The 15104-nt window shown below is 38.3% G+C and overlaps 1 protein-coding gene across 1 annotated transcript in view; it reads left to right on the top strand.

Moving 5' to 3' along the window:
- The first annotated feature begins 213 nt into the window (after positions 1 to 213).
- The window catches only part of ZNF41 (zinc finger protein 41), a 108012-nt gene continuing 93121 nt past the window's right edge, over positions 214 to 15104 (top strand). The window contains exon 1 of the mRNA XM_036996358.2: positions 214 to 1135. Coding sequence (XP_036852253.1) covers positions 926 to 1135 — 210 coding nt within the window. The 5' untranslated portion in view covers positions 214 to 925. The remainder of the gene's footprint in view (positions 1136 to 15104) is intronic.

Here is a 15104-nt window from a genome sequence, read left to right as displayed (position 1 = left end):
GCCCACTCCGGGGGGTTGGGGGTTGGGGGGGGGGGAAACTTACCTAAAGGCCAGAGAGGAGTGGTGAGTGTGATGAGCCAGCGCCAGAAAAAGAGGATGAGGGCAAGCTGCTGCTGGTGTCGGGGGGAAGATGGGGCCCAGTTGGTGTGTCCCGTCTCCTGGGTTTCGGCACCAATGAAAGGAAAGGAGCGACACACAGCAGCAATTCACCGGAGAATTCTGCTTTATTAGGGAAAGGTGCTGGGTTATATAGGAAGGGGCATGAATTGATTGAGGTGTCACTTCTATGGGGCTGGTGGCTGGTGGCTAGGTGCTGGGATTGGGAGGGGAGCGAGAGGTGATTGGGCTTCAGGTGGCGCCGGCGGGAACCGAGGACCCCCCGAAGAGAAGCCGGAAGTTTGCCATCTTACTGGTGGGGGCCCTTCAGTGGTTTCCAAAGGGGAGGGGTGAGGGGGGGCAGGTGCGGAGGGATGGAGAAGGGGATTGAGGGGTATTATGTTTAGTACACATGGTGTGAGGGGTCACAGGGAAGACAGTGTAGCACAGAGACGGCAAATAGTGAATCTGTGGCATTTTACTACACTGATGGATGGTGAGTACAATAGGGTATGGGTGGGGACTTGATAGTAAGAGTAAATGAAGTAACCACATTGTTTTTTCATGTGAAACCTTCATAAGAGTGTATATCAAAACCTTAATAAAAAATAATGTTAACAGTTGAACCACTGTGTTGTATATTTGAAACCAACATAAGACTGTATATCAGTGACTTTCTAAAAAGCAAAAAGTTGCAATTAGCAATTGACACCAGAACACTAATCAAAACTTGATCTTTAGAGAGAACTTTAGCCTTAATGATTATATAGGAAAACCAGAAAGGTTGGTGACCTGCTTTAAAAAAAATGAATGAAATGCACCACCACTGATGTCTCAGATCCCCCAGTTACTCCCTCCACGCGCTACATCACCTCAGCTTCCCCCGCCCCCACAGTGGTTAAAGTCTCGCTGCGGACGACTTCGGTTTCCTGGTCTAAATCTGACACGTTCTATTCTTCCGTGGCAGCTCCCGGGGGCCGGTGACAGACGGGGAGCCGGGCCATTCCCACCACCGACGGATGGAGCGAGGCGCAGTCAGGTGGGCACGCCACGCCTCCCTGGGCCCTGCCGCCGCCAGCCGCCCGCGCCCACCGGGAGCCGTTCGGAAGCCGGGAGCAGCGGAGGCGGGGCCGGGCGTGCGGGCGTGCGGGCGTGCCAATTTCTGGGACCGTTGCTCGGAGGGGACTTTCTCGCAGGCGCCGGCCGGCGGGGCGGGGGTGGCGTAGCGACGCGTGGAGAAGCCGCGGCTCTCCGGGATACGGCCTGAGGGCGGGGCCTCTGCGCGCGGGGAAGGGAAGGCGCCGGGCCTGCTCTTGGGCGGCCGCTATGGGGACGGCGGCAGCGGCGGCGAGACAAGGCGAGGGCTGTGGCCGCGGGCTGACCCCACCGGCTGGCTACTGGACAGCTCCGCCAGGGAAGACCGGACGGGGCCTGCTGGCTCTGCGGCAGGAGTGACCACCCTTCCAAGATGGCGGCTCCCGTGCAGACTTCCGAGGGGCCAGCCATGTTAGCTGCCTGACAAAGTCACGAAAGAAAATTTGAAAGCCCGCCTCTCCTCCAGCATAACACACCCGCACACGCATGCAGACACCGTTTAATTGTAGGGGGCGGCCGCTGTCGAGCTGACACTGAGCATGTGCAGGATGAAGTCCAGGAACAGAAGAGCCCCTCCCTCCGAGGCAGTTTCAGCACTTAGGGTTCCGCGGCTTAGGGCCAGGAAAGCCTTGACATAATTATGGGTGTGTTGTGACCTGGATTCCGTACTCAGTGGTGGGACTCTGTAGGGTGAGTGAAGGGGCTTCTCTGGAGTCCCTCAGGAGGGGGTTCGCAGAGTGAGTGACGGGTTTGTGCATGAGTGTTGGAGTCAGTGGGGAAGGTAACGGGTAGTCTGTGGCGGTCACTGATGCGGGGTCCCCAGGGTGAGCGATGAGGAGTCTGGGGCGAGTGAGGAGGAACCTCACTGATGGGGTCTATGGAGTGAGTCATAGGGGGTTAGCGGGGTAAGTGATGGGTCTGTAAAATGAATGATGGGTTCAGTGGGGTGAGTGATGAGGGTCTTTGAGGAAACTAATGGGTGGTCTGGGAAGTGAATGGTGGAGAGTCTGGGTTGAGTACTGGAAAGTCTATGAGTGAGTGAGGCAGAGGTTTTGAGTGGAGTGATGAGGACCCTAGGTTGAGTGTTGCAGGGTCTATGATGGGGTTTATTGGGTGATGGTTAAGGTTTCTGGGGTGTGAGTGATGCATTTATTCGGGACTAGTGATGGATGGGCCTTTGGAATCAGATATGCTGCTTCCTGGGCTCAGGGATAGGTGGTCGGAGGACTGGGATGGCATTGTGTCAAAAACCTACTTTGACTTCGTTGGTCTTCCTGTGTCTTTGCTGTGTCATTAATTTCTGCCCTTGGTTTCATTATTTATTTTCTTTGGGATTTGTCAAATATATTATTTTCAAATTCCTAAATCGAATGCTTATCTAACTAATATTAAATCATTTTCTTTTATAAGTCTATTAAGTTAATGAATTTTTCTTGAACACTTTAGCGCCACATCACAAGTTTGATATGACATTTTCACTGTAGTTTACTCCTAATGTTTTCTAATATCTGTCGTCTCTCTGACTCCTTAGTTATTTAGATAGGAGAGTTTGATTCCCCCCAAATTGAAATTTTTGTCATTGATTTCTAAATGACAATCAGACTGTCACCTCAGTGATCATCAGGTGCAGGAATGGATGTTCCTTAAAAGTAGATGGTATGTATTGAACGTTAAGTTATTTTCTAAAACTTTTGTAAATGTGGAACTCCCACCAGCAACATATAAAAGGGCCTATTCCAAGATCCTCTCCCACACTAATATTGCTGCTTTTTTATCGTTCTCCACTGTAACGGCCAAACACAAAAGTATCTAGTTTACTTTAATGTGCATTTTTCTGACAACTAGTGGTTGAACATCTCATATTTATTGGCCATTTCTATTGGTATTTCCTAAAATTTCATATCCTTTGCTCCTTTTATGCTTTAGATGGTTTGTCTTTCTTACCAACCTTTTATCATTTGTAATCTTTTTTTCTTTATCTCTCCTTATATCTTGAATTTTGAAAGATGTCTTCTCATATAATTAGAAAAAATAATCATTTGATTAGATATGTCTGTCTTTTTCCTTCTGAGTATCTTGTCTTTCCAAGTGAGTTCTCCTTGCTTTGTGCTTAAACAAATATATGCCTTAAACTTAACATTTTTACTGTCTTAATTTTTAAAGTTAAATTTTAATTCAACTGGATTTATTCTGGTGTGTGGTGTGAGATGAGATCAAAGTTGGTATTTTCTATTTGGGTAGAAAATTTGCCAGCACAAGTCATTAAATCAATACCTTTTTCTAACTCAGTTAAATGCCATCTTTGTCACATAAATTCCCAAATGTATATTGTTCTATTTATGAACTCGATTTTTTCTTCTGGTGTATGTATCTACTCCATTTCAAAAAATTGTATTGACTTTAGAAATACTTTGAATATTGAATAATGTTAGTTCCTTCGCTATTCTTTTTTTAGGCTGTTTTTCTTTCATATTCCTTAGCATTTATTATCCATATGAATGTTAAAACCCATTTTATTTCATTTCAAAAACAGCCATTAACACTATAATATTTTACAGTTTTCTTCTTATAGATCCAGCATGTTTTTCTTAGATATTTTCATTCTTAGATATTTTACTTTTTTATCATAGGGAATAGCATTTTTTTTCTTTTTTCATAGAAAATATCCATCAAACTTTGTAATTTTATTGTTTTTACATCTTATCCAATACAATTTCAAATTCTCATGTGAATTCTAGTTGCTTTTTATAGTTTAAGTTTCCTATATATCATATCACATTCAATTAACAATGATACTCTCCCTTTCAAATATTTATTCTGATTATATCATCTTCTATTGCATTAGCTAGAGCTTTCAAAACAATGTTGAGTGATACTTGATAGAGGGTTTGCCTATCTTGTTGCTAATTTAAGAGTGAAAGGTGTTCGTTCATGCATTCAACAAATATTGAGTTACTTTCCCCTTGCCAGATATGGGTTTGAAATCCTGCATGGCCACTTACTAGCTACATGATCTTTTTTTTCTAACAGCTTTATTGATATAATTCACCTACTATAATCCTCACCCATTTAAAGCTTACAATTCATTGTTTTTTAGTATATTCATAGTTGTACAACTACCACCACAATCTAGTTTTAGAACATCTCATCACCCCAAAAGGAAACATTGTGCTCCTTCCTCATTCCCACCCAATACCCCTCTCTATAGACAACCACTAATTTACTTTCTGTCTCTATAGATGTGCCAGTTCTAGACTCTTCATATAAATGGAATCATATAATATGTTATCTTTTGTGGCTATCTTCTTTTGCTTAGCATAGTTTTTCAAGATTTATCCATGCTATAGTATGTATCAGTACTTCATTCTTTTTTATTAGTGAATAATACTGCTTTATATACAGATATACCACATTTGTTTATCCACTCATCAGCTGATGGACATTTGGGTTTCTACTTTTTGACTATGAATAATGCAGCTGTGAACATTTGGGTACAAGTTTTTGTGTGGATATATGTTTTCTTTTCTCTTGGGAGTAGAATTGCCAGATCATATGGTACCTCTATGTTTAAAATTTTAAAGAACTGCCAAATTGCTTTTCAAAATGGCACAACCACTTTACATACTCCCAGCAATGTGTGAAGGCTCTAATTTGTCACATCCTCACCACTTGTTGCTGTCTTTTTGATTCTAGCAATCCTAGTGGATGTGAAAATGGTATATCATTGTGGTTTTGATTTCTATTTCCCTAATGACTATTGATGTTGACCATCTTTTTGTGTATGCAGTGGACTACATGTTTATATCCCCCCAAAACCCATATGATGAAATCCTAATTCTCAATGTGACAGTAATAGGACATAAGGCCTTTTGGAGGAGATTAGGTTATGAGGGTGGAGACCACATGAATGGGATTAGTACCCTTATAAAAGAGACCCCAAAGAACCTCCTTGTCCCTTTTGCCATGTGAGGAGGACACAGCAAGAAGACAGCCACCTGTGAACCAGGAAGCAGGTTCTCACCAGACACCAAAACTGCTGGTGCTGTGATTTTGGGTTTCTCAGCTTCTAGAACTGTGAGAAATGAATGTTGTTTAAGTGACCATAAACATGGCCGTTCATTATAGCAGCCCAAACACTCCAAGACAGTGTGCTTATTGGCCATTTGTATATCTTCTTTGGAGAAATAGCTATTCAAATCCTTTGCCTGTTTTTTTAAATTGGGTTATTTGTCTTTGTATTATTGAATTGTAAGCGTTCTTTATATATTCTGGATACAAGTCCCTTGTCAGACTTGTGATTTGCATATATCTTCTGCTACTTTGTGGGTGCATTTTCAGTTTTTGGATGGTGACTTTGTAGCACAAAAGTTTTTAACTTTGATGAAGTCCAGTTTATCCATATTTTTCTTCTGTTGCTTATGCTTTTGATGTCATAGACTTTTCTTGCTCTGTTAAATAGTATTGGAACAGTACTAAAATCTGTTGACCATAAATGTAAGGGTTTATTTCTGAACTCTCAATTCTGTTTCGTTCATCTGTATGTCTACCCTTATGACAGTACCACTTTGTGTTGATTTGTGTATCTTTGTAGAAAGTTTTGAAATGGGAATGTGTGTCTTCCATTTTCTTATTCAATGTTTTGGCTGTTTGGCTGTTCTCTTGCATTCCTATATGAATTTTAGGATTACTTGTTACCCTTTGCAAAAATACCAGATGGGATTTTGATAGGGATCATGTTGAATCTGTATGTCATTTGGGGGAATATTGCCATCTTAACGATACTAAGTCTTCTGATCTGGGCCTTTTTTTAGCATAATGTTTTCTGCTGATTTTTTGATAGTCATTGTAATATTTAACTAATTTTTTATGTTCCTATTTTAATTTGTATTTTGATTTAAGAATGACTCCTGAACAGTGTCAGATGCTTTTTTTTAAAATTTAGATCAATACATTATTTATTTGGTTTTGACACAAGTTTAAATATTCATAATGTTTAAAAAGTAAACCTTAGCTTTTTCCTAAACAGCAAATGATTATTTTTCTTTATATTACATAAGGAAAAACACGTTTTGTTGACAGAAACATTCAAAAACTGTATCATGTTTAGAAGTGAGTATATATCAAAAGTGGTTTCAAATTTAACTGTAAGTTAACCCATTGAAAATGCCCTTTGAACTACTTAGATACTGTATGCAGTATTTACTTGTGAACCTATGTATGTATTACCTCTTCAAAAAGGTTTTTTTTTTGAGAGGGCATCTCTCATATTTATTGATCAAATGGTTATTAACAACCATAAAATTCTGTATAGGGGACTCAATGCACAGTCATTAATCAACCCCAAGCCTATATCTCAACAGTCTCCAATCTTCTGAAGCATAACAAACAAGTTCTTACATGGTGAACAAGGTCTTACATAGTGAATAAGTTCTTACATGGTGAACAGTGCAAGGGCAGTCATATCACAGAAACTTTCGGTTTTGGTCACGCATCATGAACTATAAATAATCAAGTCAGATATGATTATTTGTTTGATTTTTATACATGATTTATATGTGAATCCCACATTTCTCCCTTATTATTATTATTATTATTATTTTTAATAAAATACTGAAGTGGTAGATAAATGCAAGATAAAGGTAGAAAACATAATTTAGTGCTGTAAGAGGGCAAATGTAGATGATCAGGTCTGTGCTTATAGACTAAGTATTAATCCAAGCTAGACAAGGGCAACAAGACATCCACGGATGCAGAAGATTTCTCTCAAAACAGGGGGGGGGTGAGGTTCTAAGCCTCCCCTCTGTTGGTCCCCAATTTCTCTCCTGATGGCCCCCCTGCGACTGTGTCTGTCTTAGTTTGTTCCTCCCTTGAGGAATCTTACCCGTCTCTGGCTGTCAGATGCTTTTTGTTATTAATAGTCTTATGGTGTTACTCTCTTTAATTGGTTGTTATAATGAATATATTGATATATAATGTGGTCCCATCTTTGCCTTCCTGGGATAATTCTATTTGGTGAAGGGGAATTTTTCTTATGAGATAAGGTTGGATTTGACTTAGTAATATTTTATTTAAAATTTTGGCCACTGTAAGAAAACTGGTTACAGTTTTCTTGTTTTTGTGCTGTATTTAACATGTGTTGGTATTAAGGTTATGCCAATTTTCAAAAGGAATTCAGGAGATTTCTTTTTTTAACTGTTAGACTTACTAAGAGCTTAGAAAGTTTATTGGATATAAGACTAATGAATAAAAATCAATTGCATTTTTATATACCAGCCACAATTTTAAAAAGCATCCAAAACAGGCAACCTACAGTAGGTATTTATAAAAATATCAAGTACCTTGGAATAATCTAACAAAAGGTAGGTCTATCTCTAGAAGGAAGATTTAGATTTAAAACTGTGTTCAGAGACATTAAAGAAGAAATAAATAAACGGAGAAGTATACCATGTTTAGACTGTCTTCTTCACCTTGCTTCTCACTGCTCTGGATATAGTACCCTACCTGGAACCTAAGTCCTGGTGCCTCAGAAACCTTTCTGCCTCCAGTTCTTCATTGCTGTAAACAAATGTTTGTATAAGAAGAAAGAACTAGAACTCTACACAGAAACAGCTCCTGATAGTCTCAGCACTGTTGTGGCCAGTCTGGACATAAGCTCACTAGCACCAGCTCTGACAGCAAGGAACACTCTGCTGGGGCTGCATGGTGACCCTGATCTTTGAGCATTCTGGAGAAGCCCAGCTCATCTCCATACAGGAAGAACAGTTATCGTTCATAAATGGGTTCACTCTATCAAAGTCACATTCCTTCTTTTGACACTTAGAACAAGCCCATGGATAAAGGATTTGTATTTTCTCCGTTTCACATGTGAGAAAGTTGAGAATCCTCAAGGTTAAGGATCGCCAAAGAAACACAGTTAGTCATGGAGCTGGGACTCAATTCCAGGGCTTTTGACATCAAATTTGATGCGTTCTTTTCTATAAAAACCATGTATTTTGAGGTCAGCCATGTCTTACCACATTCATCAGGGCAAATGCAGTGTCTTATGGAATCCTCACATCATTTGACTGATCAAATCTTTTCCTGGTGCCTCTATTTTCAAACAGTTGAGTTTCTGTAGACATTATATTTTTACATCTTAAGAAAGGAAGGGAGGGAGAAAAGAATGGATTTTACAGTATTTGTTTCACAAATTAATAGTTAATTTTTATGGTCAAGCCAAAACCTCCTTTCCCTTACCTGTAAAATGAGATAATAAATTCATCTCTCTTTCTCAGCCTTTTAAGGATTAAATAAAGTAACACATGGAAAGGGCTTAGCACAGTGCCTAGGACATAGAATGTGCTCAATAAATGCTAGCTATTGTTATTGGCAGCTACTACACAGCAGAAGATAGTCCTATAGGCTTTACAACCAAACACAATATTGTCCAGACCAAGACAGAGGAAGCATTAACACAAACTGACTGCAGCCGCTCTTTGCTGGGTCCTTTGTGCTGTTTTTTTTCCCCCTAGGGTATTACAATTTTTTAAAAATTGAAGTATCATTGATATACAATCTTATGATGGTTTCACACGAACAGCATTGTGGTTTCAATATTCATGCATAGTATCAAGTCCTTACCTGCCCCCCATTGCAGTCACTGTCTATCAACATAGTAAAATGTTAGAGAGTCATTAATTGTATTCTCTGTGCTCTGCTGCCATCCTTGTGACCTGCCTATATTGTGACTGTGAATTATAGTGCCCCTTAATCCCCTTCTCCCTCCCTCCCCACCTTCTCCAACTCCTCCCCTTTGGTAACCACTAGTCCCTTCTCGTGTCTGTGAGTCCACTACTATTTTGTTCCTACTCTTTTGCTTTGTTGTTATACTCCACAAATGAGTGAAGTCATTTGTTTCTCTGAGAATCCCTCCAAATCCATCCATGTTGTTGCAAATGGCAAGATTTCTTTTCTTTTTATGGCTGAATAATATTCCATTGTGTATACCACATCTTTTTAAATCATTCATCTATTGATGGACACTTAGGTTGCTTCCATATCTTGGCTATTGTAAATAGTGCTGTGATAAACATAGGGGTGCATATGTCTTTCCGAAGCAGGGATCTTGTTTTCTTTGGGTACATTCCTAGGAGTGGAATTACTGGATTAAATGGTATTTCTATTTTTACTTTTTAGAGGAACCTCCATACTGCTTTCCACAATGGTTGAACAGGAGGGTTTCCCTTTCTCTGCAGCTTCACCAGCATTTGTTGTTCCTTGTCTTTTGAATGTTGGCTATCCTAACTGGTGTGAGGTGATATCTCATTGTGGTTTTAAGTTGCATTTCCCTGATAATTAGTGATATGGAGCATCTTTTCATGTGCTTGTTGGCCATCCATATTTCTTCTTTGGAGAAGTGTCTGTTCAGGTCCTCCACCCATTTTTTAATTGGGTTATTTGTTTTTTGGGTGTTGAGGCATATAAGTTCTTTATGTATTTTGGATGTTAACCCTTAATCAGATAAATCATTTACAAATATATTCTCCTGTACTGTAGATTGCCTTTTTGTTCTGCTGATGGTGTCCTTTGCTATACAGAAGCTTTTTAGTTTGATGTAGTTCCACTTGTTCATTTTTTATTTTGTTTCCCTTGCCTGAGGAGATTTCAGGAAAAAGTTGCTGATGTTTATATTAAAGAGATTTTTGCCTATGTTTTCTTCTAAGAGTTTTATGGTTTCATGACTTTTTTTGGATTCAGCTCTTTGATCCATTTCGAGTTTACTTTTGTGTATGGAGTTAGACAATAATACAGTTTCAGGCTCTTACATGTAGCTGTCCAGTTTTGCCAACACCAGTTATTGCAGTGTCTTTTCCCCACTGTATATCCATGACTCCTTTATCTTATATTAATTGGCCATATATGTGTGGGTTTATATCTGGGCTCTCTGTTCTATTCCATTGATCTATGGGTCTGTTCTTGTGCCACTACCAAATTGTTTTGATTACTGTGGCTTTGTAGTAGAGCTTGAAGTTGGGAAGCGAGATGCCCCCTGCTTTATTCTTCCTTCTCAAGATTGCTTTGGCTATTCAGGGTCTTTTGTGGTTCCATATGAATTTTTGAACTACTTGTTATAGTTCATTTAATAATGCTGTTGGTATTTTGATAGAGATTGCATTGAATCTATAGATTGCTTTAGGCAGGATGGCTATTTTGATAATATTAATTCTTTCTATCCATGAGCACAGGATAGATTTCCATTTTTTGGTGTTATCTTTAATTTCTCTCATGAGTGTCTTGTAGTTTTCAGAATAAAGGTCTTTCACTTCCTTGGTTAGGTTTATTCCTAGGTATTTTATTCTTTTTGATGCAATTGTAAATGGAGTTGTTTTTAGGAGATTTCTTTTTATATGTTGAAGTGGTATAGAAATTATTTGCTTTAAAATTCAGCTATATAAACATATTTAGAGCAGGTGCCTTTTAAAATGGTAAGTTTTAATTATTTTCTTTTCTCTGATTACTGATCCTTATAGATTTCTACTTTTGGGGGGATTAATTTTGGAAGTTTATGTTTGCTAATGAGTTTATATTTTCATAGAACTGCACATAATGCATAGTTAAATTATTTTGATCACTTACACATCTGTTGTAATAGCTCCTTTTTCATTCCTAAAATTGTGTGAATATATGTGTGATGTGTATGTATGTATTTTTTTCCTTCTCTTTTACCTTTATCAGTTTTCTCATGAATATATATTTTTTTCTTAATGTCATAGGTTTAACACTTAGTTCATTTATCTTTGGCTTTTCTTTTTAAATATTAAAAGCATTTTAGACTAAAATTTCTTTTAAATATAGCTTTAGCCATATCTCAAGAATAGGTATGAGGTCTATAATTTTATTATTGAATTTATCTACAGTTCTGCATGTTTAGAGAATGTTTATTTTTTCCTGCCCTATTGAGACATAATTGACATATAACACTGTATAAGTTTAAGGTGTACAATGCATTGGTTTGATACATTTATATATTGTGAAATGATTATCATCAGTGTTAGCTAACATATCCATCATATCACATAATTACCTTTTTTGTGATAAGAACATTTAAGATCTACTCAGTAATTTTCAAGTATATAACACAGTTTTATTAAATCACAATGCTGTAGAATAGATTTCCAGAACATATTCATTTTAAAACTGAAAGTTTTTACCCCTTGACCAACATCTCCCCATTTCCCTTACTCCCCAAACCCTGGTAACCACTCATCTGTTTAGAGAATATTTCTTAATTTTGGTAGTTTGGTTATCTTATTTATTCTATATTTCTTTTTTTAATTAATATAATTGTCATAGTGACAATGTGAGAACATTGAAATCCAGTCTCTTAGCAATTTTGAATCTATACCTCTGATTTTATGGGACTGTAGTCAGTATAGACTGCTAAAACTCTAATTTTTAAAAAAATTAATATTTTTTCCTTTAAGTCCAAGTTATGTAACTAAAAAAAATTTATGCCATGGATCTAAGAGAAGAGCATATTCATGGCTATAATAAAGCTATATGTCTTAAATCTAGCTTATTGATTTTATATATTTCAAATCTTTCCTTGTTTTTTTGGTCTACTGATCATTTCATTATAGAAGAGGTATAATAAAAATTTCCCAGCATAATTATGATTTTTTTATTAAGGTATCATTGATATACAGTCTTATGAAGGTTTCACTAGAAAAACAATGTGGTTATTACATTCACCCTTATTATCGAGTCCACCCCCATACCCCATTGCAGTCACTGTCCATCAGTGTAGTAAGAAGCCTTCTTACTATTCACTATTTGCCTTCTCTGTGCTACACTGCCTCCCGTGACCCCCCATACCATGTGAATTTTGATTTTTAAAACCTTTTTATTTTGAATACTTATATAAGAAGTTACAAATATAAATTATAGGAATTTGCAAACATAGTACAGAGAGGTCCCATGTACCCTTACCCAGTTTCCCCCAATTGTTACATCTTATAAAATCATAATACAATATAAAAAGTTGACATTGGTACAGTGTTTATACATGATTCTTTGTCATTTTGTCATGTGTGTAGATTTGTGTAATAACTACCATAGTCAAGATACAGAACTATCACCCCTTTTATAGTCTTTACCCCCGCCATCATTCCTAACTTCTGGCAGCTAGTCATCTGTTTTCCATCTCTATAATTTTGTCATTTTGACAATGTTGTATAAATGGAACCATATAGTATGTAACCTTTGGAGGTAGGCTTTTTTACTCAGCATAATGTCCTTGAAAACCATTCAGGTCGTTGGAAGTAACAACAGTTCATTTCTTTTTATTGCTCAGTAGTATTCCATACTAGAGCTGTACTACAGTTTATTCACCTACTGAGGGACATTTTGGTTGTCTCCAGTTGGGGGCTATTACAAATAAAGCTGCCATGAACAATCTTATACAGGTTTTTGTGCATTTCTCTAGAATAAATTCCCATAGGTGCAATTTCTGGGCCTTGCGGTATTTGTTTAGTTTTTAAAGAAACTGCCAAACTATTTTTAAGAGTGGCTATACCACTTAAAATTCTCATGGTAATGAATGAGAGATCTAGTTCTCTGCATCTTTTTCACTGTTTGGTTTTGTCCATATTAAAAAAAAAATTTAGCTGCTCTAACAGGTGTGTAGTGAGTATCTCATCATTGTCTTAATTTTCATTTCCCTAATGGCTAGTGACATCGAACATCTTCTTTTATTTTTTTATTTTTTATTTTATTTTTTTTTTTGAGAGGGCATCTCTCATATTTATTGATCAAATGGTTGTTAACAACAATAAAATTCAGTATAGGGGGGTCAATGCTCAATGTACAATCATTAATCCATCTCAAGCCTAATTCTCGTCAGTCTCCAATCTTCTGAAGCATAACGAACAAGTTCTTACATGGTGAACGAATTCTTACAGAGTGAATAAATTCTTACATGGTGAACAGTACAAGGGCATTCATCACAGAAACTTTCGGTTTTGATCATGCAATATGACCTATAAACCATCAGGTCAAATATGAATATTCATTTGATTTTTGTACTTGATTTATATGTTGATCCCACATTTCTCCTATTATTATTATTATTTTTATTTTTAATAAAATGCTGAAGTGGTAGGTAGATGCAAGATAAAGGTAGAAAACATAGTTTAGTGCTGTAAGAAGGCAAATGTAGATGATCAGATGATCAGGTGTGTGCCTATGGACTAAGTATTAATCCAGGCTAGACAAGGGCAGCAAGACATCCACGGATGCAGAAGATTTCTCTCAAAGCAGGGGGGGGTGAGGTTCTGAGCCTCACCTCTGTTGATCCCCAAATTCTCACCTGATGGCCCCCTGCGACTGTGCCTGTCTTAGGTTGTTCCTCCCTTGAGGAATCTTACCCGTCTCTGGCTAACCAGTCATCTTCCGGGGCCATACAGGGAAATGTAAAGTTGGTAAGTGAGAGAGAAGCCATATTGTTTGCAAAGGTTAGCTTTTTACTTCTTTGCAGATTTATGCCCTGTGGCTTCTATGCCCAGCACTTGTCTCGAGGTATCTTTACCACCTGGAGGAATTATGATACTCGGTAAATTCGATATGAGGCACGAATTCTATTTAAGGTTTGTAATTAGGAAGGAAGAAGAAAAGCTATAGATGTAGCATATGAAGGAAACTTGGGAGGATTGATTATTTCTTTGACATATCTTCTTGTATAGTACCTTAAGTATGTATAGGTTTTAAACTACTAACTAATTTGCACACACATATTAACATAATAGGAATACGGTGACATAAACAAAGCAAATCTATAATTACCATCCATCTCCAGTGAAGCCAAGAAAACCATTTAGGCACCCTAGGCATTTGTGAAAATTTATCTATGATATGATGGATATTTTCCAACTGTACTTGAACCATCAGACAAATTAAAGCAGCCCATTTCTGGGATCTGTTCACATCCCATATGTTCTTTTAACCATAGATAGTCTATAGTCATGAGATTTTGGGGTGCTACAACTTGCACCCCTCCCAACTCCTGGTTGAGTTCCAACAGTACAGATCCAGTCAAATTCGTTGTCTCACTGTATGCACATGCCAGCCTAGACATCTCCCTCCTCATTTTATGGCAAGTCCAGGAGACGGTGGGCTGGATGCAGCCACAACCGCAGCATCGTCCGGATCCCTGTGGAGGCTTTTTGATGATCATCCCCCGGCACGAGTCCTCCAGAGAGTGCTGATGCCGGAAGCTCCTCCTCATATCGTATCTTAGTTCATTTTCTGGGTATCCAAGCTAGGCCTTGATCTTCTGCGTAGAAACAAACAGACCCTTTGCCCACACTTTGACATGCCCTCTATACCACTGTGCAGAACTCATTGGAGGTCAGCACACAGTAACTGCTTTTTTTTTTTTTTTTAATTAAGAGAAAGGAATATTATCAGAAAAGAGTACCTCCATAGCTGATCATCTGACACCCTTTAAGTGATCAACATTAAGGATATTTAAAGCATGCGTTGATCTTTGATTTACCAATAGTTTTATCCTGTTAAGGAGTAATCCCCCTTTTCTTTCTTTCTTTCTTTTTTTTTTTAAATTTTTAATCTACACTTACCTGAAGAATACTATGTTTACTATGCTCTCCCCTATATCAGGTCCCCCCTAACAACCACATTACGGTTACTGTCCATCAGCTTAGCAAAATGTGGTAGAGTCACTACTTGTCCTCTCTGTGTTGTGCAGCCCACCCTCCCCTTTCTCCCTCCCCCCCATGCATGCTAATCTTAATACCCCCCTTCTTCTTCCCCCCCCTTATCCCTCCCTGCCCACCCATCCTCCCCAGTTCCTTTCCCTTTGGTACCTGTTAGTCCATTTTTGGGTTCTGTAATTCTGCTGCTGTTTTGTTCCTTCAGTT

This window comes from Manis javanica, chromosome X, assembly GCF_040802235.1.
Source record: "Manis javanica isolate MJ-LG chromosome X, MJ_LKY, whole genome shotgun sequence".
Taxonomy (NCBI): Eukaryota; Metazoa; Chordata; class Mammalia; order Pholidota; family Manidae; genus Manis; species Manis javanica.
This window is presented reverse-complemented; position numbering and strand designations above follow the sequence as displayed.